The sequence below is a fragment of the Tamandua tetradactyla genome, chromosome 8 (genome assembly GCF_023851605.1).
Source record: "Tamandua tetradactyla isolate mTamTet1 chromosome 8, mTamTet1.pri, whole genome shotgun sequence".
NCBI classification, from domain to species: Eukaryota; Metazoa; Chordata; class Mammalia; order Pilosa; family Myrmecophagidae; genus Tamandua; species Tamandua tetradactyla.
Genome location: NC_135334.1, coordinates 111,495,221 through 111,522,583, shown reverse-complemented (window position 1 = coordinate 111,522,583; position 27,363 = coordinate 111,495,221). Strand labels below are relative to the sequence as shown.

General features: G+C 43.7%; 2 protein-coding genes across 15 annotated transcripts in view; both read right to left on the bottom strand.

Annotated features, from left to right (window-relative positions):
- CD44 (CD44 molecule (IN blood group)) overlaps nt 1–5,719 on the bottom strand; it is an 87,143-nt gene extending 81,424 nt beyond the window's left edge. For 5 of the 14 annotated variants that reach the window (XM_077114395.1, XM_077114394.1, XM_077114397.1 and 2 more), the window contains exon 1: nt 5,465–5,719. In XM_077114395.1, coding sequence (XP_076970510.1) covers nt 5,465–5,531 — 67 coding nt within the window. In that variant the 5' untranslated portion in view covers nt 5,532–5,719. The remainder of the gene's footprint in view (nt 1–5,464) is intronic. The other 9 variants (XM_077114399.1, XM_077114401.1, XM_077114400.1 and 6 more) reach the window with 6 other exon arrangements.
- Nucleotides 5,720–19,489: 13,770 nt separating this feature from the next.
- Nucleotides 19,490–22,550, bottom strand: LOC143643740 (S-phase kinase-associated protein 2). The gene has a single exon (XM_077112289.1). It carries the CDS (start codon nt 22,461–22,463, stop codon nt 21,153–21,155), a length of 1,311 nt encoding a protein of 436 aa, XP_076968404.1. The 5' UTR covers nt 22,464–22,550; the 3' UTR covers nt 19,490–21,152.
- Between the last annotated feature and the right edge of the window lie 4,813 nt (nt 22,551–27,363).

Here is a 27,363-nt window from a genome sequence, read left to right as displayed (position 1 = left end):
TTGTATGTTCAGATCTTATCCTGCATGCACAGCCACCTCCTCCTTGAAGCCTTCATTGATTGCTCCCAGTCCTCCTTGCTTTGCCTCAGCTCTGCAATGCTATTGGCCTTACTGTCTAAACCAGCCCAGTTAATCCCTCAATTGCATGTGTTATGTGCAAGTGGAACAATCGATTTTAGTGTAAGGCTCACATCTCATACTTTCAATACCCCTGTAGAACTGGACATGGCATGCAGCCCAGAGAAGACATGTTACAAATGCCTAGGAGACTGATCAACAACACCCACATTACATAAGTGCAGACACATGGATTCAGGTGCATATGTACTCACGGGCATACCCACAACTTGCGTATGTCGTCATCGAGCAAGCAAAGATCAAATATGTGGTTTTCCTGATACGTTATATGCTGAGGTGATCGAGATCAGGAGAACAGAGGGACATTAATATATCCCCCTAGAATACACACTTTCTGAGCCAAACATCCATTTAATCTGACATTAAACTGACTAGGAAGTTGTAAAGGGATGCATTTATTTCTGTGCAAAGCCATTCAAAGCTTTGAACTTCCAATCACATGAAGCCAGGTGTTTATTTGCAGGAAAAAAAATATATAAACATTTTGTCAAAATACATACTCTGCATCCATTGGTAGGATATTTGAAATTCTCACTGTCCCAGAAAATTCAGAATGCACAATTACTACCCAAGCCAAGCCAGGCTGCAGGACCACAAACTTTAGAAGGCACCTCTTCCATTACTCTGACAATCCAGGCTGACTTTCCAACGCCCTGTTTGAGGGGGCACATCTAAGAAAACTTTCAAGATGCCAAATGAGTAAAGAACAGGGTTCAAATACAAGGCAGAAGGCACCAGCTACCCCGGCAATTTTACCACGTGGCACTTGCATCCTTCCTATTCAAGCAGGGCACAAAGGAAATTGAGTCATCGGTTGTTTGCTGTGCAAATCCCCAGAATTTCTCTCTGAGGCAGAAAGATCCCCTTTGAAAACTACCCTTTGCCGTCACCATCTGCCGTCTGCTTCAGCTCATTCTTTCACAAGAACCACTTCCCTTTCACGCTCTGGGTGGAGTCAGCTAAAACAGGGGTGCTGGGGAAACCCAACTGCAGTCTGTATCTCAGCCCCAGGCTCAACGACAGTCCCAGCTAGGATGGACAGTGGGGAAGCCCTTGCCACCAGCTCCTCTCCGTCAGGGGACTCCAGCCTGGAACGGTCTGCCACCTGAGGCTGAGCAGAAACCTTGTTTGGGAGACCATGTGTCACCTAGACCTCCACACTGTGTTTCAGTTCTGGATCCTTGACTTCTGCAGAGAACCACATCAACCCACTGTCCTCGACTTCCAGACTCTCCCTCCTGGTGGCACACACTGTCTGATATCTGCCGAGTGTTCCCACTGAGCACGTGGTGAGGGGCTTTCAGGGTCAGTGCATGTGAAATGCTTACAGTGCAAGGCTCTGCAGAAGCTATTTCTTAATTTTCAGGCAGAGGTCAATGTCCTAGCGAGTCTCTTAGACAAGGCACAGCCTCTCCCTTGTCTCCAAGCCTGAAAATGAGAGCATGTCTAGAAGGGCAGCTGTACTCTGATAAGGGAATTGACTTACTTTAGTCACAAATAACCAGGCTGGCATCTCTGACAGCTGCAACAAAGTCTGGGAGGAGGGGTGGGGTGTGGGGAGAGAGGCAGAGCAGGGCGGGGCTGGGAAGCCAGAGGGGGTGAGAGGAGACCTTGGTGCCAGGTTCCCCTCGCTGGGCCCAGGGTAACAAAAGAGGGGTGGGTGAACCACACTCATTTTCCAAAGCCCTCCACGGCAAAGTAATGCATTGCAGGGACACAGGTACCAGAGTCCAGCGGATCCAGTGGGCACCCCAGCTCCACTACTTATTAGCTGTGTGTCCTGGGCAATTTACTCCACACACCCCCCCCCAGCACCCCCGTCCTCATTTCTACAAAACGGAGTGAAGAAGACTACTAATTGTATACAGCTGTTTCAAGGCTTATCAGAGCTAACCTTTGCTACCCCCTTGTCTTGACACCTGCTTCTACGCTTGGTGCTTAGTAAACGGTTATTTCCCATCTCCTAGGGCCTAAGGGCCCCGCTTTGAACACATACTGTGGCCTTTTAAAAAGGGAGTGCTCCTAATCCCCAGGGATCCAGCGATGTTCCAGGAAAACACAGAGAATCTTCCTTGAGCATCAACTGTGCCTTCTGGTAAGAAATATGTGTCACTAGTCTTACAGTACATCTAAGCTGGCTATACTGTAGACTAAGACACAAAGCTGTGCTGAGTGCTGAAGATAACGTGTAAGCCATGACACGAACGCTGTCCCCCCAGCCCACACCTTTCCCAGCCATGCATGGGTGCTAAGGTGGGGGTGAGAGGGAGGGGCCTATACCCTTCCTCTCCCTCAAAAGGGTATTGCAAAGACCCAAAATGTGGAAAGCGCCCTGTTCTCAGGATCAGATGTGGTTCTGGTCCCAGCTCAGTGCTCACGTTCTGAGAGAGGGGATGTCCCTCGTCCCTCTCTTTCCAGGCCTGTTTTCTCCTCAGTAAAAAGAAAAAGAAAAGAAATGTGGGGTGGGGGATTTCTAAAGGATCCTCGGAGTCCCTATCTTTGAATCTATCACAGGGAGTCAGGAAATATTTCGTGAATGAAGGGGAGGGGATCCTTTGAGGGCAATTTGCAAGAAAATGGAAGCTTTTCCTACTGGCTGCTAACATCAAACATATTTGGCACTGGGCCTTTAAAGGAAATAGATGTCTGGGGAATAACTGAATTAAGTGATGCTAACCTCAGCAGAGATGAAGATTGGTTTCCTTATCTCTTCACCTGGGAAAACACAACGGAAGCCCTAAGGCCCAGCAAGAGGAGGGGTCTCTAATACTCAGCGGGAGCAGAAAGAGGCATGCAGCCCCCACATCCTAGGCTCGCAGATGCAACCTCCCTTCTCAACACCAGGGGCGCAATTCCCTAACAGTGACCTCGTGTGCTCACAGAAGGCTCAGGGCTCACCCTGCCTCGCCTCTCCCTGGAGCAATTTTCTTCTTCCTGCAAAGGATGCCTAGTTCAAGACACCTGCTCCCCAACTCCGAGGGTTTTGGTGTTCAATGTTGCTTAACTTATCTGGCCACTTCTCCACTTCTTGCTTTCCAGTTCCTCCTCAAATCTTGTCCCTTCCAAAGTTTCTTCATTGTCTCCCAAAGCCCGCCACTCCCCAGAATGGGGCAACAGCTCCGCCTTTCCTTCCCCACTCCTCTGCCTCCGCCTCACCTCCGCCGCCCAGCCCCAAGCCCTCTGTGAAATCATGTCTCCTTTCCAAGTCTCAGTTCCTTCCAAACAACTTTACAAGCACATGAAAGCCAGGCCGAGGCAGTTATTGCTACTGGCACTTCATTGGGTTTCCTCTAAATGACTTTGCCCAAAGGGACTGTGGAAACATGGGGCTCAAATGAGCCTGCTGCTCTCCAAGAGAAGCTTCAGGGTCAGGGTGCCAGGTATTTGGAGGTGGGACCCTTTAGACAAATCAGGGAGATGAGGTTGGAAGGCGTGAGGAGTCAGAATCCTCAGAGACAGAGCCCAAGACAGTCCAGCAGGTAACTTGTAAATAAACTTCTCTGGCGGCCACGGGGAATCCACCCACAGTACTTGTCTCTGAAGCCAGACCCAGGGCTCCTCCTGCCATCAAGTTCTCTCTTCTCTCCCATCCTAGGCATTCCTGTTTTTCAAGGGCCCCTGGAGCTCCAGTTCCCTTTGGAAGCCTCCTGAAGGCTTCTGGTCCACCCAAACCCTTTCTGCCCTGAAATCCTTTCTGAGTTTGTCCATTTCACACAATCCAACATATTCCAATGAAGTACAGGCTTTGAAACTCAGCAGACATGGGCTCAAATCCAGTCATACTCCTTGCTATGATACGGGCATACCACTTAACCTCTCTGAGCCTCCGTTTCCCTCCTATAAAGCAGGATAATAACAGGACCTTCTCACTGGGTCATTGTGAGGGTAAAATGAGATAAGAAATGTAAAGGCTTTACAGAGTGCCTGGGACAGCCGAAGCGTCCAATAAACGGTGGCTATTGCTATTGTTGCTATTATTATGATCTTTTGTTTTAGGAAATCTAAATCCTAAATTTAGATTTCCTAAATTTAGGAAATTTGGATTGCCATATCCTCAGTTTGAAATACCAGGGAGGGACTGTGTCTTTTACTTTGTTGGTATCTCCAGAATTAGGTTTAATAAGTTCTTGCTGAGTAGAATTAACCGTTGGCTGGGCTATCTTAATGACCCAGCTGGCACTGCTTAAAAGAAAAATTAATTTTGCTAGCGATAAGTAAATCGGCCATGTAATTATCTGCACATATAAAGATAAAAAAGGGGATGCTTGGAGTTCAGTTGGGCTAGAACACTTCACACGCACAGCCCCTCCCTTCCACTGTTCTCAACGGCTCAACCCCTATTTGCACCGGGCATGGCAGCCCCAGCTCCAGAGTCTCTGATTCCACTCTAGTGCCCAAGCTCCTCTCCGCGCTGCTGAGGCTCATCTTCTCCGTTTAGAATTCCCCAGACTAACTAGAAATAGGAGGCTGCAAGGGTTGAACAGGTCGCCCAGTGGTTCCATCTGTTACTCACATCCCCAGTCCGGAGTGGCACCTCCGGGAGCTCCGAGAGACCTCCTGCTAAGCCAGTTCAAGTTCCCAAAAAGCTCTCTAGCCCAGCAGTGACTGCAGCTGACCCTAAGAGCCTTAGAGCCCTGCCGCAGTGGGGAGCTCCAGGGATCTAGGTCTCCTTTCTAAAAAGCTCACTGTCACGGGCTCTCTCATACGCAAACGTGACCACCTTGCCAACAGCTCCTGCTCCCAGCCACAGCCCCTGACCTGCCTCTGTGTCAGTCTCTGCCGCTGCCTTACCTCTAAGCCAGCTCCTGTCCCCTGTCCCTGCCCCAGCCTCTGGCCTTGCTTTGCTAGGGCACACACAGCTCAGCCCGGGCTTCCAGCGCCCTTGGGCAAAGGAGCCTGTCAGTTGGGACACGCGGCTGCACACATCCAGCGCAGTTACTTTCTGCCATGTGCTTCGGCTCTAGCGACCTCACCCAGATCTCTGCGCGCCGGCAACCTGCCCAACAAACTTTTCTTCTCGCTTTCTCTTTGCTTTCAACAAAACGGTACTTCCCACCAACACACGCGCCTACTGCTTAGCGCACATCGCAGCCCGGCTTTCCTTAGCCAAATCCAGGTCGCTCGCCTCCGGATCCCCGAGGACCCACTTGGGCTGCGAGGCTGCGGGGCTGCGGGGCTGCGGGGCTGCGGGGCTGCGGGGCTGCGGGGCTCGGGGCTGCGGGGCTGCGGGGCTCGGGGCTGCGGGGCTGCGGGGCTGCGGGGCTGCGTGCGGCTCCCGCGCTCTCCTGGCGCCCCCTCCCGCTGCCCCGCTCGGGCGGGCACTCACCGATCTGCGCCAGGCTCAGCTGCATGAGGCAGAGCCCCCAGGCTGCGCGCCACCAGAACGTGGCCATGGGGTCCCAGCGAACCGAGAGAGCAAGCGACTGGAGCTGGAGGGTCCCGGTGCGCGGGGCGGGGGGCGGCGGAGGACGGGGCGAAGAGGGAGGACCGAACCTGTCAGAGGCTGGGGGTCCTGCTGGGCAATGAGGCCGCCTCGGAAGTTGGCTGCAGTTTTTATTCAGGAGCTGAAAGAGTGACCTAAGAGGGAGGGAGGGCGCGAGCGCAGGACACACCCAAGCGAGGGGTTGTGACTAAGCAGAGGTTTAAAGACGTACCAGCCCTCTTTGGCGCGGGCCTCTTCATCCCCGCCCGGTTTCCTGGGGAGACCGTAGCTCAGGGCTCCTGGGGGGCGCCGGGGGCCTCGGGGGGCTCGCAGTCCCCCAACCCACGCCCCCCAGGGCCGGCCGGCTCTCTTCTCCAGGCCAGCTGAGTGGCGGCTTAAGGAACGAAGATGACCGAGTCCTGAAACTTCGCCCCGTTAGGTTCGCGCTCTGGCCTCTCCTGTCCTCAGAGCTTCTCTCCGCATCTGTCTGGGAATGGTTCTTGCTGGATTTCTCAGGCAACGGGATACCCTGGAAGAGGAGCCAGATCAGAGATGAGGCCCTTGCACTGGACGGTGGTGCCCCCCTCCCAGGGGGAGGGAAGGAGAGGTTGTGACACTCCTGGGGTGGGAGGAGGGAGGGAGAGCACAGGCTTCTTCCCCTCAAATAGAAGCAAAGCCCACCTCACTTGGGTGGATTTTTTGCTCAAGGCAAGCTAGTGATGGCCAACCATGGGGCTGATGAATCGGCTCGGCTAAACCCACGAGTTTACCCTCCAGTCTACCCGTCCACCCACACACACTCATTCATCCTCCCGAGTATCCGTCCCCACCACCATCCATCCATCCACCCATCTTTTCTCCCGTCCTCTCCATGCCCCCACATCTGTTCGTGCCCCCATCCAGCCATCCTCCCCTCATACTTCCATCCACCCATCTTTTCCACATTTGCTCAACTCCTCACATATTTATTCACCATTTTTCTCCCATCCATTTATCCGACCACACACCCTTTCTTTTCTCCATCCGTTTGCCCAAATTCTCCCGCCATCCTCCCGTATGCCTTCTCGTCCATCATTCCATACATCATTTTCACATCTCTGCATAAACCTACAGCCATCCATCTACCATCCTCTTCTCCATCCGTGCACCCACAAATCCATTCATCTGTATATACTTTGTCCATCATCCACTTATCCATATTTCAATAGGGACCCTCTCGTCCATCCACACATCCTGTCCATTCTTCCTTGCTCCCCTTCACACTCCTATCTATCCATACAGGCATTAATCTGCTGACCCTCAACTATCCTATTCAGCAAATATCAACGAGAGGAGGTGATTGTCACATTCTTTAGTGGAGGCATTTTGAGTTTGAAAACTCATATCTCACTTCAGAATTATGTATATATCTATCATATACTATGATTTAATATTTGGAAATCAAAAGCAGTGCTTATTTTTAATGTGAACTGTTAAAAGTAAAGCTGAATGATTTGTCACCTGGTTCACACAGAAAGCTATTGTGGTTTTCAGTGGCTGGGGCATGGTCCTGAAGAGAACATGCAGGAATTTCTGAGGAAAACTAAGAATTTGTTATTTGTTGAAGGGAATGGGAAGGTTTGGAGAAAATGTACCCAGGCATCCACCTACCCATTCATTCACCAACCATATACTGAGTGCCCAAGGTTCTCGAGATATATAAGACCTGGCCCTGTGTTCAGGGGTCCCAACTCTGGCCAGCAATCCAACTCATGAAAGCTGTTCCCACTCAATGTGATATGTGCTGCAAAATGTGTGTGTAGAATGCCATCAACCCTAGAGAAGGGAGTCACAATCTCTGCAGGGGAACACACCAGGGAGGCTTCACGGTGGAGGTGATATTTAAGCCTGGGTCTCAAAGGAGGAGTAAGAATTCTTCAGATGAAATAGCAGGGGCAAAGCATCAAGAGGCAGTCCTCTGTAGTAATTAATAACAAGAATTTAGGAATCAGAATGCCTGGGTTCAAACTGCGGCCTGACTGCATCCTAATTCTGCGACCTTGAACTGGTCCTTTCTGCGCCTCAATTTCCTCATGTTTTAAAATGGGGTTCAAAATTGTGTCTGCTACACAGAAGTGTTGTGAAGATCAAATAAATGAAAAGTGCTCTATATAGAAAGCACTCTATGGGCGTTTGCTATTATTATTAATAACAAAATTGTGTGTGTTTATGGAAAAGTAAAAGAGCATGGCTTGTTCAGGGAGTGGAGTGCAGTTTGATGACTACCATGTTAGATCAGATGAAGAGGTTGGGAAGGGAACAAGAAGACAGTAGGTGAGAGAGGTGGGCGGGGCTGGGATGTAAGCTCTGCCAGGGAATTTGAACTTGATCCTGTAGGGAAGTAGGGAGTCAGTGTCAGTTCCCATGCTGGGGAGAGTCTGTTTGAATGCAGGTTTCAAGAAGGACCTTTCCAGGGAGGGTGATTTGGGCTGAAACTTGCTGTCTGGTCCTGCTTCCCAACCACTTGGTGGCTGCATTCTCCAAGTCAAAGGGTCACTTACGTGAAACGAAGGCAGTGTCCTTGGGCCCCCACCCAAAGAGAGGCCACTTCAAAAAGTGCTACCAGTAGCAGGAAAGCTTGGTCCTGCTGTTGTGACCAACGGGACACTTTTCTGAAACAATCAGCCGACCACCTGAGAAACCAGCCCCAGTGGCCTCCATGGGCAAGAGCTTGGACACCACGTGTTTCATCTTTCCTTATCTGATGGGGTGGGCGTTAGTTAGAAACTGTATTTCTCTCTGCTTCCATTCCAACGATAGCAGTTCCACTGTTTTTGTTTTATATACTACAGCACGGTGTGAGAGTTCATTTTGACAAAATGGAAAAAAAAAATGCAAAATCACTATTTTAGGTCATCTTGAAACCTGGTCCTTTCTGCAGAAAACAATCAGCAAATGTAAAAACAGGTATGAAAATGCTTTACAGACTATAAAGGGGCATGCAAATTCTAAGGATTGTAATTAGGATCGTTCTCCCAGGGGAGGATATTTTGCCTTCCTGCTTCCCGATAATTTAGTGAGGGACTGAGGTTGTTTGCCCCCATGCCACAAATGACTCATTTCAAATAATCAATCTGGTTACTTACTGAGTCAGGGCCAGCCTTTGGGACTTCCTGGATCACTTCTCTGAGGTCCCCTCTCATCCACTTTCCGCCCCAAACATCCCCTCCTGCTCACCCCTCAGCACCTCCCACTGGTTACACAAAGACCCTCCCTTGCTCTCCTTTGAGCCCTGTAAGAGTAAACTCATGAAAGTTATTCATTTTAGTTGCTCAGTATCTGTTTTGTGTTGTATCAGATACCTTTCTAAACCAAGCCATGGGATGTGGGAAACTGGGGAAAAAAGTTTGAATTGATGTGGGTTGACATGAATCATCTGGTTTAGAGAAAGTCCAGCATGATCAGCAGCCTTGGACCGAGAAAGCCGAGAGCGTGAGCTCTCACCCTTATCAGCCAAATGACCCTACTCAGACCCAACCTCTAGTGGTTTCGGTTATCTCACCTACAAAATGAGGTTAATAAAACCTTTCTCACAGTTTGTGATGTCTGCATCAATACCCTTTACTAAGGGCCTGCCTCATGGGGGAACTCAATGACCCCACAGGCTTTCAACCCCAGACAGGGACATGTCTGTCTTAGGCATCACTACATCCTCAGTTCCCAGTGTCTTGACTACGGTAAGAGCTCAAACAATAAGCGTTATGTAAATGCGTGAACAGCCATTGTTCTTTTCCCTCCTGCCATACTTTAGAAGGTTATTTCAGGAATCCCATGAGCTAATAGGTGGAAGCACTTAAATATCTCGACAATTTCTAAACAAATGCAACCAGTACTATCATCTCTGGGGTGGCTGGTTTAGGAAGGACCACACGGAGCAAGAGCACGGCTTATTTTAGCAGATTAGGGTTTTTTCCCCCTAAAATATTGGGGCATGATGATTTCTGACTTGTAATAAATCTTGTTCCACTTAAGCAAGCCAAAAGTCAAATCTAAACCAAATGTGAGCAGGAGTGTATGGAGCGAAGCTGGAAGACACGAGACTGGATCATGGGATGCAAGGATTATAAATACAGCAGGCAATGGGCTCTTTTAAAGGGACAATATTCAATTCCTTCCCAGTGCTATTTCCCAGAAAAGGAGCTGTCTAGCAGAATGAAGGAAAAAGTGCTAATCCAGTTAACCTTTAACTCTTAAAGAAATACATTCTTAGTTCACACTCATAGTGTGAATTGCACACTTACAAATGACAGTTGTGAAAAGGCTCTCATGAAACAGTTATTGGTGAAGTCTGAATAAACCAGTAATTTGGGAAGCAATCTTCAAGATAAATGACTATGAATGATAAATGACTTTGAATGAGTATGCTTATGAGGCTGAGCCTTTAGGATTACTAAGGATTTCAAATTATGGCAAAAAAAAAAAAGTATCTGGTGGGTTGCTGCACCCTGGAAATGTCAAGGAGCCAAAGTGCCTCTAGGTTCTAGATATACCCATGTTAGTTTCAAAATGAGCCTTATGCACGATCTACAGAAGTTAAAAACCCCACAATTGGATGATAACTAATGTAGAAATATGATTCCAATTAGATTCTTAGAATAAGTCATTTAACTGCATAAACTCCAACCTTGATTATTTACTAGAAAGTTTTAGATTTGCATAAGCTTATGCACTAACTCCTTATAATGTCATTATGACATAGCTGTCCTATGGTGGGACTCAAGAAATGACCGCCATTTCATGAACACCATTATAGCACCTGCCAGTTTATATGCTGACTATTCTCATTTACTACTCACAAGACAGTTTTAGATGGTAGGCCCAGCCTGCACGTTATAGATCCTCCTCTGAAGAATGCATCCAGATACTCAGGGTGGTGCTTGCAGTAGCCATATTTGTACTATATGACCCCTAATTCCCACAGCCATGGCTGATTGGACCCAGAGATGAGCTGAGCTACTCAGAATCTTCTTCCAGAAATCTGGGATTGGGTGTGGCTGAGCCTGTAAAATACAGACATGGAAGTTGTAGCATAGAGACAAGAAGAATGAAGAAGAAACTCAGAAAGAAACAGAAAATACTTCTTAAGTTTCTGATGTTTTTCAAGCTCCTTGTTCTAGACCATTCTTGAAAACTGACTGCAGTTTTGCCCTTGGCTCCCATGAGGCATCCTTGTTCCTTTATAATAAATCCCTTTTATTCTGCTTACATGAGCTTAAGCTTATTCCTGTTGCTTGAAATAAAAAAGGCTTGATGAATACAAGAAGGTATCACTCCATTTTATGAAAGAGTAAACAGGAGTACAAGTAGATGGGGTGTGCCTACTATTGAGTCTTGAATTCAGAGTTTTTGACTCTTAATCTCAGGTCTTTAGATTCCAGGTTCTATGTTAGGAATGCTACTACATCTCCTTAACTGGTACAGAAACTATGCCCTAGACATCCCATATGATTTGTCCATATTTGTGTAGCAACCCAGATCAGTGTCAGATCTTCTGAGTCTTGTCTTCCCAGTCCTTCCACAGTGAGCCCATTTTTGCCTGAACATGCCCCACAGTCTATTTCAAAGGCAAATCCTTTCAACTGGCAGAAGGTAACAGCAACTTCTCTTCAAAACACCCAAGGGTAAAACTTAGGAGCGCCAGTGTACAGGCATGAGACTCCAGCCAACTCCTGTAGAAAAGAGAATAGGTACAGAACATGGACGTGCGGCCTGTCCAAAGATTCATTTCACTGCTGGTTCCTGTTCCTCAGTCACGGTAGACTGCTACTTTAGAAGGCGTTGTGTGGGTGAGAAAGAGACTTGCTGAACCGAACTTAATTGGGGAGAGGATGTGGTGAGGAAAGAGAGACAGGAGAGGCACTTTAAGAAACATATGAGAGGTAAAAGAAAAGCAAAAGGACAGACATGAATCCACCATGATATGGGTAAAATAAGTCTTCTAGCCATGGAACAGGAATTTAATAGATACTTACTGTATACACCACATGGATTAAGTACTGAGGAAAAGCCAAAGTTGAGCACCGTCTGCTCTCTCTCCTCAAAGAGATTATAGTCTACATCAGGATTGTCAGATCGATTGCCTTCATTAGTTTAAGAAGTATTCATTTAACACCTCTGGGTTCCAGACATTACCCTAAATACTAGACCTGTAACAATGAAAACAGACAGACTATTATTTTATCAGACTTGAGCTGGGCAGACGATGAGGATGACTTTAAGGTGTCACAGAAGGTCTGTCTGAGGAGGTGACAGTTGAGCCAAATTTGCATAAATATGAGAAAAGGTTCTAATGAAGAGGGAACAGCAACTGTAAAAGATCTGAGATGGGAGCATGCTCCGTGTGTTTGGGGAACAGAAAAGGCTAATATGACTGGAGCAGAGTGGATGAGAAAGTGAATAGTTGGAAATGGGATTGTAGAGGTGGATAAGGGCCAGCTCTTGCAACTTTGCAGGGCATGGTAAGAAGTTTGGATTTTTACACCGGTGGCAATGGAATGCTTTTCCTCATTTCTAGCTCTGATCAATTAGAAGTGATTGCTTAGATCACTGTTATGAGAAATATTCTGAAACCTTATTGCTCAGTGGACAAGAGTTCAGTAATGGATTAATGTTTTCTTCAGGATAGTCTGCTGCAGCAAAACAACATCAAAATCTCAATGTCTTATACAATCACCCAAGAGACTTCTTGCTATGCTTCTTAATCTGTTGTGGATCCAAGCATTTCTTTGAGGCAGCTGTCTTCCATGCAGTGATCCTGGGAGTTTTGATCCAATGGCCCCGCCATCTTAACATAATTGCTAGATCAGGAAAAGAGAATATATCATACTAATGACTAATGCTTTGGCTCAGAAATAATGCATGTTATTTCTGCTCACAACCCATTGGCTAGAACCAGTCATAGAGTTGCAAGGATGCTAGGGAAGGGTAGTTCTCCTATGTGCTTGAGTAAGCAGTAAAAGTCTCCTGCACATAAATCAACCATCACGAGTCTTCAAAACAGTTTGCAATGCATTGGGTAAGAGTAGTGTATCATAAAGGAGCTCAAAGGATAGTGATGTTGACTAATGTAGTGCAGGAAGATTCCAGAGAGAAGGGAATACCTGAGCTAGGTCTTGAGGGAATGGATGGAATTTGGTTATATGGTTAACCTCAAGCTAAACCTTCCTCAACCTAAACCTATTAAGCCCTCCCCTTTCTCTGGCCAAACCCATCCACCATTCTACAAGTCCCTTTAGACTTACCATTCTGAAGGCAACATCCTATGAGGCTGAAGAGTATTACTTATTTGTTGTATAACCTTGGAAAGTTAACTTCTCTGAGCTTAAGTTCCTCATTTAATGCTTTATATAGTTATTAGTGAAAATTAACATGTATGATGTAATAAGATAACAGTTTAACTTAACGTAGGGTTTGGGATATAGCAGCACCCCCCCCAAAAAAAAAAATCAGTTACTCTGACTGTTGAACAAAGCTTCCTTTAAATTCTGACCTCTCTTGCCTTTATAGATACCACCTTGACCCATTTCTCATCCTACATTTCAGATGAATCTTTCTATAATTTTTGGTCTAATTTTAGCTACTAAAAAATTAACTCAACAATGAATAATGGCTCCAATATAGAAATTAATTTTGGGGTCACTTAACAGCCCTAGTTTCTGGGTAGATAGGATATTGAGGCAGAAGAGAGAATTTAAGCTGATGGAGGTCACTTCCATTCAGTTGGTGGCAGGGGAAAAAAGGATGGGGGAGCACTCGGTGTGAACGTTTAGGGGCCAGGCATGGTAGTAGGCACCATCACTTCTTACCACTTTCCATTGCCTAGAACTCAGTCAGGCTATACCTAACTGCGAGGAAACCTGGGAAATGTAGTCAAACTGTGTATTCAGGGTAAAAAGTGGACCTGATTGGAGCTGAAGGGATACAGACTGTGCAACAGGACTAGATACAAAACTCAAAAATGGACAGCACAGTAATACCTAATTGTAATGTAATTATGTTAAAACACTGAATGAAGCTGCATCTGAGCTATAGTTTTTTTGTTTGTTTGTTTGTTTGTCTTTTTTTATTATTATTATTATTTTTATTTTTTCTCTATATTAACATTCTATATCTTTTTCTGTTGTTTTGCTAGTTCTTTTCCTAAATCGATGCAAATGTACTAAGAAATGATGATCATGCATCTATGTGATGATGTTAAGAATTACTGATTGCATATGTAGAATGGAATGATTTCTAAATGTTGTGTTAATTTCTTTTTTTTCTTTAATTAATAAAAAAAAAAAAGTGGACCTGGAGGTTGGTGAACTGTTGTCTCTGCCACGCTCCTCTCTTCATCTCTGGCTCCTGCATTGAGCCCTCTTCACAAGCAGGAGTCCTGATTTGCATGTTTCTTCACTATCCCCCTAGGCTCACGCTGCCTGCTATGCCTCAACAATGATGAAACAGGAGACACGTGGTTGATCTTTCTTCACTGAGCATCCCTGCACCTTGTTCACTCTTCCTCTTCACCCTCCACCCACACACTGGGCGAGTCCAACCTCAGACATCAGGAGAAAGTTTTGGGCAAGAAGAAAGTGAACTGGGTGCCAGCCTGGGTTTGATTTCAAGATCAGCCATCTGGACCCTGGACACAGTTTACAGGCAAGGAAACAGCCCATGCAGCCCTGGTCTGTAAACCCATGCCTCCTTCTGCCAACTCTCTGAGACTAGGCTTAATATTTGTAAAATGCCTCGAGACCATTTCCCAAATGGATCCAGGGAAAATATATTTCAAGGAATGTTAATGCAGAGGTGTTCCTCCATAAGAGGGTTTCATAGATAAATACGCTTGGGCAACACTAGGTTAAATAAAGGTTAACCGTTTCTTTGCTGCAGAACTTTTCCTTCTCTCTCTCTCTCTCTTTTTTTTAATCCACCAACCATTTGTTGAGTGTTTGCTCAGGCCAGACTCTCTGCTAGGGTCTGTGGATGGTGAACAAGCTCATGTACTTTTTGTTCTCCAGTAGTTTATAATCCAGTGCTAATATGCATCACACATTCCATGGTATGCAGCTTTTCACAGAATTATTTGACCATAAGATACCCACTTTTTTGAGAAGTATCTCAAAAGATTGATGCAAAACATATTTTGAAATCCCTGAACTAGAGTTTGAAAATATTAATACTGAATTAAAAATAAGGTCTTAGTTTCAACACATTTTTATAAATCCCATTTAGAATAGCATATATGTATAATATATATATATATATGTATGCTCTCTCTATATGTATATCTATGTATAGAAAAAAGACTGAAAAAATATGGGGTGGGGTAATTGGTAGCCTTTTTTTTCAAATAAGGAAAAGTTTCATGGAAGGATATGTATGGCTCAAAAGAAAAAAATTATATAGTGATCATAAAACTTACAAGAAATACAATTTTTTAGAAAACAAATATAATATCTATATGTGCCATCAATCCTTATTAAAAATGTATATTAATGTTTCAAGTTAAAAAATGGTAATTTTTAATTTTGTAAAATTTCAATCATAATATATACATATATAAAGGTAGAGAAAATACTATAATGAATTCTCAGCCTCAACATTTTACTTATCACCCAGCTTCAACAATTTTCAACTCATGGGCTTTTTTTTTTTTGAATCATCACAATTGACTGTTTTTTTTCTTTTTATAACACATATGCAAAAAAGCAATAAATTTCAAAGCACAGCACAACAATTAATTATAGAACATATTTCAGAGTTTGGCATATGTTACAATTCCACAATTTTAGATTTTTAGTTCTAGTTGCTCTAAGATACTGGAGACTAAAAGATATCTATTTAATGATTCAGCATCCATATTCATTTGTTAGATCCTATCTTCTCTGTATAACTCCACCATCACCTTTGATCTTTCCCTCTCTTTAGGGTTATTTAGGCTATGGCCATTCTAACTTTTTTATGTTAGAAGGGTCTGTCGTTAATATGGGGTAGGGAGATGGAACTATCTGATGTTCTGGAGAGGCTGGGCCCTCTAGGTTTCAGGGCTTATCTGGTCCAGGGACACATATGGAGGTTGTAGGTTTCTGGAAAGTTACTCTAGTACATGGAACCCTTGTGGAATCTTATATATTGCCCTAGGTGTTCTTTAGGATTGACTAGAATGGTCCTGGTTGGGGTTTGGCAGGTTATGGTAGGTAACAATGTCTAACTGAAGCTTGCATGGCAGCAACCTCCAGAGTAGCCTCTCAACGCTATTTGAACTCTCACTGCCACTGATGCTTTTTTAGTTACACTTTTTTCCCCCTTTTGGTCAGGATGGCATTGTTGATCCCACGGTGCCAGAGCCGGACTCATCCCTGGAAGTCATCTTCCACGCCGCCACTTTCAGCCCTGGATGTCATGCCCCACGTAGGGGAGAGGGCAATGATTTCACTTTCAGAGTTGGGCTTATGGTCTGTTTTGTCTGTCTACACTTCCTCCTTCCCTCCCCACCACCAGACTACTTTGAGACAAATATCAGACCTCATCTTTTTTATTTAGACTTATTTCTGTATGTATCATCAAAAGATAAGAGCTCTTGAAATATATATTTTGGTGGTTTAATTTTCCTGTTAGAATTTTTTTGTATATATTTAATAGATATATAAAATAAAGATGACTAAAATAAAATCATCTGTATAAAAGATATTAAGATGTAGTAAACACAACTGGTGCGTTCAGGCTTACCCACACACGCCTGCTGAGGTGGCTCTGACATCACTTCTGGGGAAACACCCTGGGCCTGAGGGCAATCTCCACCACATGCTGGACCCACCCATTCTGCTGGTGGTAGAACTGGAAAGGAAGTCCCTCTCATCCTCACGACAGTCTCATGAGAGATGGGGCAGAGGGCGGTCTGGCACAGGCTTACACCCAGCCCACAACAAGGACAGTGGGTGGCCCAGTCAGGGGGAGGTGCTGGGGAGACACCAAATCTGGAGTGCAGAAGGCAGAACCATCATGTGGTGTCAACCAGAGGAGGTCTGAGCTCTTTCACCAAATTCTACCATCTGAACTTTGAGGGTTTTCTTAGCCACTTCTGCTTTTTGGGTCAATGAGTTTAGAAGATCTGTCCTCACAAGCTGATGTGCCCCAAAGTTGGTGGACAGGGGCAAGAGCAGAAGAATTCTGAGCACACAGTAAAAACTGGAGGGAAACGCCAAAAAAGAGAGGAGGTACCTAAGACAAATCTGGCTTAAGTCCCAATTTTACCTAAGTTCAGCCTTCTTAGAAGCCATCGCTGCCCCCTTTCGCAGTCCGGATAGGGTTTTGCCAATGATTGTATGCACTGTCCAGTCAGTCCTTTGTTCATGGATGCGAAACTTTCTTTATTCTGGCCTAGCATTGTGGGGCAGAGGACCCCCAAAACAAGGATCACCTACCTTCACAGACAAATCCACCAACAGTAGCATTTCCTTTCCCTGATACCATGGAGAGCCGTTCCACGTGGGGAACAGCTCCTGCCCCTGGGCATGGATGGATGATATCTCCAGGATGCAGAGGAATTATAGGAATTAGGCTTTTCTATCAATTTCTCAGATGTTTTTCATCTCTTTTTCATCTCACCCCTATCCTTTCCATCTCTTTTTTTGATCATTACTTGTTACAATTTATTTTCATTTTCAATCCTGTAAGAAGTAAAAGGTGGGTTTACAAACCAAAAATACAACGGTTCTGACATTTGTATTTACCCATGTTGTTACCCTTACCAGAGAACCTTATTTCCTCATGTGGCTTTGAATTATTGCCTAGTGTTCTTTCGTTTCAACCTGCAGACTTTTCTTTAGCATCTCTTATAGGGCTAGTCTGGTGGAAATGAACTTCCTCAGCTTCTGTTTACCTGGTAATGTCTTAATAGCTTCCTCTTTTCTGGATAATAGCTTTGCCAGATATAGAATTCTTTTTTAAAAAAATATTTTTATTGATACATCTTCACACACATATAGTCCATACATGGTGTACAGCCAATGGCTCACAATATCATCACACAGTTGTGTGTTCATCACAACTTTTCTAGAACATTTGCATCACTCCAGAGAAAGAAATAAAAAGTAAAAAGAAAAATATCATACATCCCATACCCCTGGCCCCTCCCTCTCATTGCCCACTAGAATTTCCAACTACCCAATTTATTTTACCCCTTATCCCCCCATTCTAGTCTGCTAGCTGCTAGAATGCAATATACCAGAAATGGAATGGCTTTTACAAAGGGGAATTTAATAAGTTGCTAGTTTACAGTGCTAAGAACAAGAAAATGTCCCAGTTAAAACAAGTCTATAGAAATGCCTAATCAAAGGCATCCAGGGAAAGATACCTTGGTTCAAGAAGGCTGGTGAAGTTCACAGTTTCTCTCTCAAGTGGAAGGGCACATGGAGAACACAGTGTCATCTGCTAGCTTATCCTCCTGGCTTCCTGTTTCATGAAGCTCCCCGGGAGGCATTTCGCTTCTTCATCTCCAAAGGTCGCTGGCTGGTGGACTCTGCTTCTCATGGCTATGTCATTCTGTTTTGCTCTCTCTGAATCGCCCATTCTCCAAAATGTTTCCTCTTTTATAGGATTTCAGAAACTAATTAAGACCCACCCAAATGGGTGGCGACATGTCATCACCTAATCCAGTTTAACAACCACTCTTGATTAAATCACATCTCCAGGGAGATGACCTGATCACAGTTTCAAACATACAATGCTGAATTAGCAATTAGAAGAAGTGGCTGCCTTTACAAAATGGGATTAGGAGTAAAACATGGCTTTTCTAGGGTACATGCATCATTTCAAACCGGCACACCCCCTATTATTTATTTATTTTTTATTTCTCTCTCTCTCTTTATCTATCTATCTATCTATCTATCTATCTATCTATCTAATCTATATATATATATTTTTTTATTTTTTAATTTTTTTTGCATGGGCGGGCACCAGAAATCGAAACCGGGTCTCTGGCACAGCAAGCAAGAATTCTGCCACTGTGCTACGGTCGCACTGCCCAATCTATATATTTTTTTACTCATCTGTCCATAACCTGGGTAAAAGGAGCATCAGACACAAGGTTTTCACAATTACACGGTCACATTATAAAAGCTGTATCTTTATACAATCGTCTTCAGGAATCTAGACTACTAGAACACAGCTCAACAGCTTCAGGTAGTTCCCTCCAGCCACTCCAATGCACCATAAACCAAAAATAGACATCTGTATAATGCATAAGAATAACCTCCAGGATAACCTCTCAACTCTGTTTGAAATCTCTCAGTCACTGACACTTTACTTTGTCTCATTTCTCTCCTCCTCTTTGCGGTCAAGAAGACTTTATCAGTCAGGCCACAGTGGCTTAGCAGGCAGAGTTCTCACCTTCCATGCCAGAGACCCGGGTTCATTTCCCAGTCCTGCCCATGCAAAAAAAAAAAAGAAAAAGACTTTATCAATCCCATGATGCTGAGGGGTACCAGCGAATCCTGGGAGTCCTGTCCCATGCTGCCAGGGAGATTTACACCTCAGGGTGTCATGTCCCATGTAGGGGGAAGGGCAGTGAGTTCACTGTTGGCTTAGAGAGAGAGGCCACATCTGAGCAACAAATGAGGTTCTGTGGGGGCAATTCTTAAGCCTAATTTTAAGTAGGCTAAGCCTATCCTTTGCAGGAATAAGCTTCGTAGGGGCAAACCCCTAGATTGAGGACTCAGCCTATTTATGTGGTTGTCCCCACTGATTGAGAGAATATCAGAAATTCTCCAAATGGGGAGGTTGAATATTTCCTCCTTTCTCCCTAGTCCCCCAGGGGGACTTTTCAAATACTTTATTCATAGCCCAAATTGGGTGGGATCTTTTGATTAATTTTTTTTTTTTTTTTTTTTATAAAAGTGTGTTTTATTTCAAAACAAATCTATAAAAGTAGAAATCACATACAAAAATACAGATTACTCTGACACCTTAGCAAAATAGCTTATGGCTGGACTTGAGTTTGGAAGTATATATCTGAGGGCATATGCCATTTGGAAGCTACCATCCAACCACATCCTATCACCAGTTCTCTTTTCACTTATCTGTAAACAATAATTTCAAGTAGTATTTAGCACTTTTAAACTACTAATAAATTGAAACATAATCATTTCCTGTACAATACTATTCCAAAATGTTTTTCCTTAGAGCTCAGCAGATAAGGGTGCTTCATGCTACTGTTTTTCATATTTGAAAAATATGATTAAAATAAAAAGAAAAATTAATGTAATAGAAATGATGGGTTTTGGTTTTACTGCTTCATTTTGAACACATTGGGAGGTCACCGATGTAAATAAACGTTAATAATGTCATCTATTTGCTTTGTACTGCTTTTTTTTTTTAAAGCGCCGATATTATCAAAAGGTTTAACACCTGAATCTTAACTTTTATACAGGTGCAAATAGGGATTACTTCTCTAAAACTACACAGATGATATACCTGCTTCTAATGTGTATTTCTGAATGAAAGGAACCTGCAGATGCTCTTAGGGAGTCCAGTAATTTTATAAAGTGGGTAGTTTCAAACAATCGTGGTAAGACATCAATAAAAAAAGGCAATTTAAAATTCCTGATTCCAGAGTAAGATAAAAATAACCTCAAGAACCTCAGTGATAAAGGAATACTTCAATTCAGTGTTCTATTCAACAATTTGCTTTGTACATTTCAAAAATAGGGACTGATTGGTTAATATCACCTTTCTAAAACAAAGCAAGCCATTTTAAAAGCTAAAGAATCCATGTTAACATCATCTGATCAGAAATTAAAAACCACAATTATATTTCCACAACTAATTTAGAATTCTGGGAACATAATACCTTATGCTAATTAAAGGATACTTGAAATTAATGTCATTTGAGAAAACTGTCTCTTGTGCTTTTAAATTCTGCACTGACTCTGGGGTTTTTGTTTGTTTGCTTTATGGTTTTTAAGATGAATTACACAGGCAGGAATATCTGTTGCCAGGGACCTAATTTCAAACCTATAAGTCAAACTTAAAATGCATAGTTTCCTTTTTTTTCCCCAGAAGAATTGCCTCAAGTGTTACTATGCTACAAGTCTCTCTATTCAGCTCATAATACAAATAGCTTATTGTTCTTCCAATCTAAGTCTTATAAAACAATACTGAAAAATTAAATAGAAAAAAGTTAAGTTAGCATATAGGCTATGAAAACTTTATCAGTCAAGATTTATAGCTTGGTTCTAAATAGACTTAATAAGGACACTTGGAAGAGGTGGTCCAAATTTTACTCTTTAAAGGAACCTTGAAATACAGGCTCATTTTCCTAAAATTTCAAAAAGCCTTCTAACTTAAGTTCTTAAGGAAATGGCAGTGTCAAAGCTTTTATAGTAATTCCCCAAACAAGCAACACTTCATAGTTTTCTCTCTTCAATAGTTCTCTAATGCCCATGCACTTGCAGAGTGAAAGCAGAAGGAAATCTAGAAGGAAAGGGGTCAAAGGCTCCAGCAATTGGGCTTCGTGCCTATTTTCTCTGACCCACATAAAAGAAAAGACACCATCCTGCAAAAAAATACTTCATAGACAACTGGGCTTGTGCAGTGTCAGTCGACATTGGATGCCCCATATCTCCTGATTCTTTTTGTTGTCAATAGTTGGCCTGGCAATGGTAGTGAAATGAGAACAATTAATCTGTAGATGAGGAAGGGCTTCCTTTAACAGCTGAAGGGTACCGTCTGGCACAATTCCAAAAACTTGTAGTGTTTTCAGGGTGGGAATTTCTCCAAGTTCAAGTAAAGTTTCAGGTATTATGTCATAGCATCGACTGAGTGATAGGTGCTGGAGGTAGTTGAGCTGGTGAAATTCCTGAAAGCAGTCATTCTTTAGCATGACACTATCACTTAAGTCTAGGTGGACAAGATTGGGGCATCTTCTAACTAAGGTAGAAACATCTGATCTCTGTAGATTCTTTCGGTAGCCACTAAGATTCAGCTGGGTGATGGTCTCTGACACGTGTGCCACAGCTACTTGCACATGCTTTTCAGTGAAGTCATAACACCAAGAGAGGTTCAGCTCATCCAATCTCGAACAGCTGCTTAGCAGAGTCATCAGGGCAGATTCAGAGAATCCAGAACACCCACAAAGGTTTAGTCGTACTAAATTTGAGTTCTGCGCGAGATTATTGACAATGGCGTCCGAAAGCTGAAGGCCTTCCAGGCTTAGATTCTGCAACTTGGAGCACTGAGACAGAATGGCATGGAGAGTAGTCACATCTATTACAGAGTTCGACAAGTCCATGTGTTGTACACGAAAAGTGCTGAAATGCTCAATTAATGGCTGGTCCATAAATGATCGTGGGCAGCGGAAGGCAATCACCCCTCGAGACAGCAACCGCCCAATCACATCAGGGTGAAGGTTTTTACCTGTGAGGTCTAAGGTCTGCCACAAAGACTCATCAAACGCTAGGCTATACCATCTCTTACAGACTCCAGAGACTTTTAGGAGTTCAGGAAGACATAAACAGGAAAAGATTCCCAAGAGCAGCTCATCTGGCAGGGCGTCCCATGAAACGCCTGGAAAGCTCTCTCGGTTTAGCTTGGGCCTGCGGATGATCACGAAATCTTTGTCATTCCCTTTACTCTTCTGTCGTTTACGCGGGGGGCTCTGCGGATGACCCAGGCTCGAGAGCAGTTCCTGGGGGATATTCTCGCTGTCTACCTCCTCCTTCTCCAGGGCAGAGACCCCCATGCCTGAGAGCAGTTCAGAAGTCTTGCTTGAATCCCATCCCCACGTGAAGCTGGTGGACACGTTGCTACTCTGATCGGGAATCTCCTGGAGGTGTTTTCTGTGCATGGCGTCCAAAGACTCGGAAGTTTTAAACGCGTGCATTAATCGCGGACCTGCGGACTCCAGAATTCCAGCTTTGGCGCGCTGCTGCCTGCACCCCCAGCAGCTAGACCCGCGAACTCTAGCAACGTCCCATCCCCGCAGCGCGCGCAGGGATCTTCTGATTAATTTTTTTAACTTTTTAATTGTTTAGTATAAAATATATACAAAGTAAAGAAATAATAAAGCAATAGTTTTCAAAGCACTCTTCAACAAGTATTTATAGGACAGATCCCAGAGTTTGTCATGGGCTACCATACGATCCTCTCAGATTTTTTTTCCTTCTAGCTCCAGAATATAGGAGGCTAGAAGGCTAATACGTATTTTTATCATCACAATTAACTTTTTTCCTTCTTTTTTTTTGTGAAAAATAACATATATAAAAAAAAGCAATAAATTTCAAAGCACAGCATCACAATTAGTTGCAGAACATATTTCAGGGTTTGACATGGGTTACAATTCCACAATTTTAGGTTTTTATTTCTAACTGCTCTAAGATACTGGAGACTCAAAGAGCAATAAAAAATTCTTGATGGGCAATTTTTTTGCTTTCAGCACTGGAAACGTGTCATCCCACTGCATTCTTGCTTCCATAGTGTCCCAGGAGAAATTGACACCTAGGCTTATTGAGGCTCCCTTGATATGTGCCTTCTCTTCATCAGCTTTCAGAATTCCCTATCTTTGGAGAAGAGAATTTAGAGTTGAAATTCTTGGATGTGCATAATCATGTCTTCCATTAAGCTTGGGACATGTTCAGTCATTATTTCTGCAAATATTCTTTCCTTCACCTTCTAGGACTTAGAACAATGCATATTGGTGTGCTCTCTCAGACTCTATTTCCTTTTCTTCATTCTTCTTTCTGCTTCTCAGACTGCTTAATTTCAATCATCTTAACTTCGTGTTCACTGATTCTTTCTTCTGCCAGCTCCAATCCGCTGTTGAAATCCTCCAGGGAATTTTTTTATTTCTGTTATTCTGATCTTCGGCTCTGTTTGGTTTCTTTTCATGATTTCTGTCTCCTTCTTGGTATTATCTTTGGGTTCGTCTATCATTTTCCTGATGTCCATTAGTTCTGTGTCCACATTTTCCTTTAGCTCTTAGAGCCCATTTAGAACCTTTTTACTTTTTCCTGGTTGTTGCCATTTTTAAAGCACTTGCTCTATTACTGTAACTCTTGAACTGTGTTCTAGAGCTTTGAGGAAAAGGATTCTGCTGGTTCATTTGTTAGCGCTTCAGCAGGGTGATGGAGCCCTGGCATGGCTCGCACTGCCGTCGTCATGATCAGAAACCCACTTCTAGTGGCTTCCTTCCTTCCATGACCGCCTTCCGGCTCTCAATGCATCCCCTTTATCTCTTTTTAACATCTGTTTTTCTCCTTTTCTCTTTTGCCTTGTCTGCCTCACTTCCTCATTGCTCAAACTGTTTCTATTTTCCCTTCATTCCTCCCCGTTGACCTATTTCTCCTCCTTCCAGCCACATATATGCCTTTCTTAAAAATTTGCTTCCTCTTCCACCTTGCCTCGTGCTGCCTGCCTGCCACCCCTTCAGCTTGGGTCTGTCCCCTTCTCTCTCCCCACCCACAGAGTGGAGGTTTCTAGCGACCTGATTCAGTCGTTATATGTGTTTCATTCTTATCCTGTGCAAAGGGGGAAACTCATCCTCAGAACAGAATGGATGGCTCCAGGGTGCACCCCTCAGGACAGCCACGCTCCAACCCCCTTCCTTTCCTAATGAAAGCCATGGCAGGCCTCAGTGATCCCTTGTTCTGCCTTGGAGAGTTAGAGCCACCATGAGTTATTGCATGGGCTGGGCTTGAAGAACACAGGAAATGCTTTGCATCTCAAGCACAGTCTGGGGTGAAATCTACGTATTGAGCAGGTTACAGAGAGCCCCATCTCCACGGGGAGAGAAATGGCAGACCATGAAGCATCATTTATGTTATGGAGTAGGCATTGGGAGAAAGGCTTTCTCAGGACATCTCATTTAATTCTGTGCTGAGGGGTGGCTATTGCTATTAAAGATGAAGAATCTGAAGACCAGAAAGTTTAAATGATTTGCCTATAGTCCCACAGCCAGGATGTGGTAGAGCCAGAGATGGAACCAGGTTCCCTACAGAAGACCTTGTACTTCCACTACACTGAGGGCCTGTTAGGACTGAGTTTTTCTATCTCCACCATCTGAGAAAGTCTCTTGTCATCCTATACCTCAGTATTTCCTTTGTCTCTTGTCATCCTACACCTCACTATTTCCTTTTACTCATTTACATCTCATTTCCTCTAGAAAAAGTTTATGGTGTTTAAATCTTTACTCCTGTCATGCCCCACACCCTTCAACCTGCGGCTCAGTGATATCACCAGCATGTAGGGAAACCTCTGGAAAATCTCACTGCAACATGGAGCTTCAGGGATCAAGCTGACTGGAGGCAGGGCCAAAGTTTCTCTTCCCTCTGGGATGGTCATAGGAAAATTCGCTCATATCTTCAGGGCCTGCTTTTAGTTAAAACAAGACCTGGATAAGGAGAGGAGAATCTGACACTGCTGAAGAAGTCTTCAAGGTCAGGCTAATATTTACAGGTTGAATGGAGGCTGAGTCGTGTTTCTGCAGGGACAACAGCTCCCCACAACTATGCCTAGCGGCCACCCCCCGCCCCCCAAATGAACTAGCTGGCACAGGAGCATGTGAGTTTGTACACAGCTCCCTGTGCTGATCTGTTCTGCTTTTATTGGCGAGGTATTACCTCTGCAGCATTGAAAACAGTTCTGTTATAAAGAAAAAAAAATAATCTAGATTGCATTTGTTATTTTCTTAAAAACCCTATTTTTGTTTTTGTACATTTCCTTTCTGTTTTTTGATCACAGAGGGCAGAATTCTTTAGCACTGTTAGCATTTTCTTTTTTGCTTTGTGCTTTTAGTGCTGTATTATATGTTTTTCAATGTAAGTTTCACAATTACTTTTAAAGTACGTATAGCATCCGTTGATTGGACATCCCGTACTTTACTAAGCTATTTCACTGCCAATGTACAGTTAAGTTGCTTCCTTTGTCCACAATGATACAAAACACTGTAATGGGAACTTTTGTGCATATGAATTTTTTCTATATGCTTCCATTGAGTTATTTCCTCAGTAAACATATCGGGAGTGGGATCATGGGCCAATGGGAGTTAGAGTTAAGGGTGGCGTCACAATGACTAGGTTAAAAAACCATAATTAGAACTTTCTAGCTGTGCCATCTTGGACAAATGTCTTAATGTCTCTAACCCTCAAATGGAAAACAAGGCTAGTACAATACTTAGTTCATAGGGATGCAGTGAGGGTTGAATAAATTAAAATAACATATATTCAATACATTTTAGCTATCTCCAACACAAATACTGCTGCTAAGAATACTACTAACACCAATATGATGTTTTTATACCTTTAGATTAAGCTGACTCAGGTCCAGCAGCTGAGACCCAAAATGTTTCCAGAAGCAAACACAGCCTGGTTGACTGTAGTCATTTTGAGATCCTCTGACTCCACTCATACCTCTCACCCATGCTACCTGCTGCCCTCACATATTTACCATCCTGGCTCTGATGTTTTTGTCAAACATCAGTCCTGTGCTTGGTCTCTTTTAAGACCTTCATAGAACCAGGCCCTCTTAATGTTGGGGCCACATTCCATGTGACATCAAGCATATTAAAACGCTCCTCCTATACCCTGCAGGGACTATGATTATATAAGAGCAGTGGACAAGTAGATGTAATGTGAGGTTGTGCATTAAATTAATATCTATTGATTTTGATTTTGTGGTTTGGGTTAGGGTTTAAGGGTCCTATGAATAATGCCTTTCTCCTCCCTTTCTGTGTTCAAAATCAAATAAATATATTTAGGAGTCAGATAGCTAAAGATCAAAATGTCACCCTTACTATAGGTTTTTCTTTTCTAACCTAAAGAAAAAGAATATGGTTTAAATGTGTAGCCATAGAGAACATCTTAATACTGCTCCCCAAATTGAACTCAGACCAATCCACAAAATAAAAACTTCAGGCTTTCCCCTGAAGAGTAGGACAATAGCTTTGAAGGCAGACAGATTTGAAAGACAGGGAGAGAAAAAAGGAAGTGCTGGATGGGGAATGTTCAGTTTTTCTCCCAAACTTGCCAGTCTAGGGCAAGAGAGGTCAAGAGGATTTGTAGCTAACGATCCTTGATGAAAATATCAAGGTCAGGGAAAGATAGGTTCTTTTTATATTAAGCAGGTTTCTTTTTTGGAGTTTGGATTCAATGATTTTGTTGTGGCTGTTTCAGTTCTTGGACTCTTTTGGACTCTTTTGTAAGTTCTTGCAGCCTGTAGGTTGTAAGAAAGGTGTCTGAGGACTCAATGGATAAAATGATCTTCACCTGACAGCAAGCTGACCTGTTGGTCATGATGACAGTTTAGTCTCACCACCTGGACCTTTAGCTCCATCTCACAACCTTGATTAGATTCACTCTGTCCTTCCTGCCTCTCCTGGCCATCCCCACAACCCCAGACCAGTCAAGCTCCTGCCCCTGGGACCAGAGTTGACCTGCTCAGCTGGCATGTCAAAGATGGGGGTGCAGGTGTCAGATACACGTGGCTCTTTAATCATGTTTCCATATTGCTTTCCTATCCATTTAAATTCCACCCAGTTGCAAAAATAGAAAATCCCAATTTCAATTGGCTCAATCAATAATAAAATGTACTATTTTATATCCCAAGAAGTCCCAAAGATGAGAAACTCGAAGTTAACAGTGCCTCGGTGACATCGCCCACCCCATGTCCTATCTTTCTGTTTTCTTACCTGCCCCTTGTCTTCATTCTAAGGCTGGTCCTTCTTGTGGTCCTAAAATAGATGCTGCAATTCTAGGCATTCCGTCCAGGTACTACATCATCCAGAAAAA

Excerpts from the sequence above, each read along its gene's own strand:
- LOC143643740 (XM_077112289.1), bottom strand. The coding sequence starts at position 22,463 with ATGCACGCGTTTAAAACTTCCGAGTCTTTGGACGCCATGCACAGAAAA.